The following is a 4932-nucleotide window of genomic DNA, read 5'->3' on the forward strand; positions in this document are numbered from 1 at the left end:
TCAGATGTGCTGCTGCTGTTGCATATCACAGTACAAGTGATTGCAGCTTCAAGTCTCCTAGGGGGACTAACAAGTACAGTAAAATGTGAGGAAAAAATGTTCTGATTTGTTTTTAAATCATCCCACTTTTGTCCCATTAAAAATGAAACAATTAAAAAAAAAATTTGGTATAAGTGTATTCAGAAAAGTATTTCTATCACAATATAATATACCGTATTTTTCCGACCATAAGACGCACTTTTTTCCCCCAAAATTTTGGGGGAAAGTGGGGGGTGCGTCTTATGGTCGCAATACACGGTACTAACCTTCTGGCTAGTGCGCTGGTGGCAGCAGGCGGCGCTCTGCGGTGCGGTGGTGGCAGCAGGCTGTGCTCCGGTGCAGGGGCGGCGGCTCCGCCGGCATTTCTTCCCACCGCACTGCAGAGCGCCGCCCGCTGCCACCACCGCAGAGCCCACCTGCCCCAGCACAGCTGCCCCTGCCCCAGCACAGCTGCCCCAGCCCCAGCACAGCTGCCCCAGCACAGCTACCCCTGCCCCAGCACAGCTGCACCTACCCCAGCACAGCTGCACCTACCCCAGCACAGCTGCCCCAGCCCCAGCTGCACCTACCCCAGCACAGCTGCCCCTACCCCAGCACAGCTGCCACAGCCCCAGCACAGCTGCACCTACCCCAGCGCAGCTGCCCCAGCACAACCAACCTGCCCCAGCACAGAGCCACCACCGCACGAGCCTGGACCACTGAGTGACCCCTGTGACTACTTCTCCACCTGTGCCGGATCCCTTCCCAGGTAAGCTGAATTCGGACTGTAAGACGAACCCCCATTTGACACATTATTTTTTTTTTCCCTATTTTCCTTCTGAAAATTGGGGTGCGTCTTATGGTCCGGTGAGTCTTATAGTCCGAAAAATACGGTAAATGAATCTGATTGGTAAAGAGAAAAAAAATTGAAACAACAAAATTACATTTATTTTTTGGCTGCTGTAACATTGCACTAAAATGAAATATGAAGAAATCAAAACATTGCATCTACCCCAAAATGGTATCAGTAAAAACAGTCCCATGCCCGAAAATTAGAAACTTTCTTGGAAAAGGGCGACAAATGCAAATTTTTCATTACAAATTTCCAAAATTGTTTTCACCATTTAAAGAAAAACTTCATATATTGGTATCTGTGCACTTGTAATAACCTGGAGAATCATATTGCAAGGTGAGTTTTACCATATAGTGAACATGGAAAATAAAAAAAAACAAATCAATTGTGGGATTGCACTTTTTTTTGCAATTTCAATGCACTTGAATTTTTTTCCTACTTTCCAGTGCATCACATGATAAAATGAATGGTGTCATTCTAAATTACAACTCGGCTCATAAAAAACAAGTTCTCATAAGGCTATGTAGATGGAAAAATAAAAAAGTTATACCTCTTGGAAGAATGGGAGATAAAAACAGAAAATAGCCTGGTCATGTAGGGATCATTGTGAACCGAGAATTTTATTGCAGAGTTTTCGGATTTGCATGAAACCGCGGTTTTCAGGAAATTTTACTCAAACTCGATCCTGTGTGGATCGATTCACTCATTTCTAGTAATGACTTCTGCCATGGAAAAGTCATCAATATTAAAATCCCAGAAAAAAAGTTTAATGCAGTAGACATAGACTGCTGTAATTCCATACAATTCACGATACAAGAGAAAATATCATTTGCATGAGTCTAATGGTCAGTGTAATGGGATGATACATAGATTCTATGCAGGCATGTTTATTATGTACATAGACACTACTCAGCTTAACATTTGGTTTACCATGCTAATGTCTGTGAATTAATTGCCTATCTAAAGCTTTTTTAACATCTTGATTCTTCAATGTATAGATCACAGGATTCAACATTGGACATACAACACTATAGAGAACAGAAATAAGTCTATCTTTTGCCATTGAGTAAGAGGACGTTGGCCTCACATAGCTAAAAAGCACACTGCCAAAGTATAAAATGACAACTGTTAGGTGGGAGCTACAAGTGGAAAATGCCTTTTGCCTTCCTTCAGTGGACTTCATTTTTAAAATTGTTACAATAATGTATATATAAGAAACAATGATGCATATGAATGGCGTCCAGCCAATGAAAATCCCAATAGACAACAATAGCGTTTGATTGGTTGATATATCGTCACATGAAATAGAAAGGATTGGAGGTATGTCACAATAAAAGTAATTGATTGTATTGGAATCACAGAAATTAAGGCGAAAAGAAAAGAAAGTGTGGACTATAGAATTTACAAGTCCAGAAAGCCAAGATAAACTTGCAAGTAATGGACAAATCTTAGCGTTCATGATAGAAGAATACCTAAGAGGGTTGCACACAGCAAGAAAACGGTCATAGGACATTACAGCAAGTAGAACGCACTCAGTGCCTACAAGGGCAATAAATATATACATTTGGACCACACAGCCTGAAAACGAGATCAACTTTTGCTTTGCTAAGAGCAATTGCAGCATTTTTGGCATAGTCGTTGAAGTATAGCAAATGTCCAAGAAAGATAAATTTCCCAAAAAGAAGTACATCGGCATATGTAGGTTTGGATCCAAATGTGATATCAATATAATAAGAACATTACCTCCTAATGCCAGTAAATATATCATAAGGATGGTACAGAAAAGAACGATTTTTAGCTTAGGGTGATCTGTTAGTGCCAGAATGAAGAAGTCTTGGATAAAAGTGTGATTCATGATAATCGGCAATTAGTTTTTATTGGACCTGAGACACAATAAAATTAAAAATTAATGGACAAACTGTAGGCAGAATAAATAAACTAATCAATTGAAAGTAAAAAAAAAAGCAAGCAATTGTAAGCAACATCTTAAAGCCAATGTCACAAATCAAAGTACTAAAGCAATGAAAAGCCTATGACTTTCTACTCCACCACTTGTGCTCGCTCAGGCTGGGGTTTTGTGCTCTTGTCTCCTCAGTGGGGGTCTCAGGATTTGGTATCCCACCGATCTACATGCAATTCAAGGGGTTCAATAATTGTAAAATAATATGTTAAACATTTACTTACTCTGCAATTATTGTTCTTCAGAGTCTTGAAGTTTTTGCCTTTTCTTTTACTGGTCTACTTCATTATATTCACTTTTCATTGTAGAAAAAAATGCAATGATACTTTGACGCTAACAGAGAAATGCCATAGAATAATCATTTTTTCTCCAAAATGCCATGCGTGAAACAAGTCTTGATATAGAAAAAGTGTTCATTCTCTTATAAAGAAAGCACGTATCATCATCAGGAAGCAGTGGGTCATAACAATGTGAGGCTGTTATGACACACAATTTACTTAAATATGAACACTACATTTATACAGTTTTAAGAAAATAATATTCTAATTTATATAGAGAGCATTCTGAGCTGAAAGGTAAAAAATATATATATATAAATTCAGCCCATGCCTGAAAAAATAACTTTCTAAATGAAACTTTAGCACATAAAGAAAACTGAAATCTATATGAGCTGTTTTTAATTTGTTACGCCAGATATTCCGCAACAACAGAACATAGGCATTAGGGAGAAATATATATGCTGATCACTTATATTACTATTCATTCTGCTCAGAGGGATAGGTCAGGAGTGTAATGATGCCACAGAGATTTTGTACCTTGGGAATTCATTTCATAATAGTATGCTTGATCAGGAGTAGAATGATGATGCCACTAGGATTTTGCACCTAGGGAATTCATATTGTATTGCTATTCTTGAACTTCTTTGGTTTTGTTTTATTTTTTCCAGTATAAAAGGGTACAAAATTCTGACCATATAATAACTTTATATTGGTCACAACTTTATTTTTCTGATACTCCGATCCAAAACTTCTAAATTGACATTTTCAAATGAGAAAACGGCGGCTGCTACACAAGGAGTGAGATTACAGATGCTTACAGGATGCTTTTTTGCTCTAATTTATTCAGCTCTGTAATTATTCAGCATGCAGTAAACTTCTAAACTAAGTTCCGTTAGTAGTGAACAGGTTAAAACAGTGTTTTCCAGATTGGAAAATTTGGCTCTATAAAGGAAAATTCCATAAAATGACAAAAGAAACATTACTCATCCTGCTGCATTAATGTTCTCTATCAATCTTTATTTACGGTGTCGCAACATTGATGTTCTCGTCTACTCAAGTGACTGTCTCTGCCAATTAGTGTTTTGCCGTCCACTGCTAAGGCCAGTGATTGACTGTAAAGATCACATGGATAGACAGGCATGTCATTGCTGTAACACTGGAAACTAGCAGGGACATCAGAGTAGTTCACACTTTACCAAGGGAACATTTATGAGTCAAGGCCAAATTGTCTGCCTATGGCGGGGGTCACTCTTGCGAGAAACTCGCATGAGTCTTGCATCTCAATATTTCTTACTTTGTACATGTAACTGGTACCACTGTGAGAAACATTCTGTTTTTTTATGTGTTAGGCATTGGGTTTCTTCCACCGCACAGGAGGCATCCCGAGCCTTGCCTTCTGTGGTCTCTCATCCAGTCTCAACCGCAGGCTCAGCAGAGATGTTGATCCTGGCGTCTTGCTCAGGATAGTGCTGTCGGTTTGGTTGCTGTTGCCACATCTGGTTCAGCTATAGCAATCCGCACTAGCCAGCAGCGAGCAGCTCTTTGGACTAAGTCCTTCCTTCAGCCTATTGAGCATGCCCATGGGATGACCTCTCATTGGAGGCTGGAGGTCACATGCTCAGGTACTGTTGCTGCTCCAATTGGACCACTGGGAAGTTCCCGGAAGGCTGCAACTATAAAAGGTTTGCATAGCCACCCGGCCATGCGCTAGTATAAAGCTCTACTCATGTGTGCATGGATGTATGTACGTATCTGGTGACTAACTCATTATGATCCCCTACCCTCTGGTTGTGCATGTGTTAGTGTGTTTGAGCTAACTAGCA

The 4932-nt window shown here is 39.8% G+C and overlaps 1 protein-coding gene across 1 annotated transcript; it reads right to left on the reverse strand.

Annotated features, from left to right (window-relative positions):
• Positions 1 to 1805: 1805 nt before the first annotated feature.
• On the reverse strand, positions 1806 to 2726 carry LOC141058574 (olfactory receptor 5V1-like). The gene has a single exon (XM_073554736.1). The coding sequence runs from the start codon at positions 2724 to 2726 to the stop codon at positions 1806 to 1808; it is 921 nt and encodes a 306-aa protein (XP_073410837.1).
• Between the last annotated feature and the right edge of the window lie 2206 nt (positions 2727 to 4932).

Source organism: Dendrobates tinctorius, unplaced genomic scaffold (genome assembly GCF_039654945.1).
Source record: "Dendrobates tinctorius isolate UK_male_01 unplaced genomic scaffold, ASM3965494v1 ptg000213l, whole genome shotgun sequence".
NCBI lineage: Eukaryota > Metazoa > Chordata > Amphibia > Anura > Dendrobatidae > Dendrobates > Dendrobates tinctorius.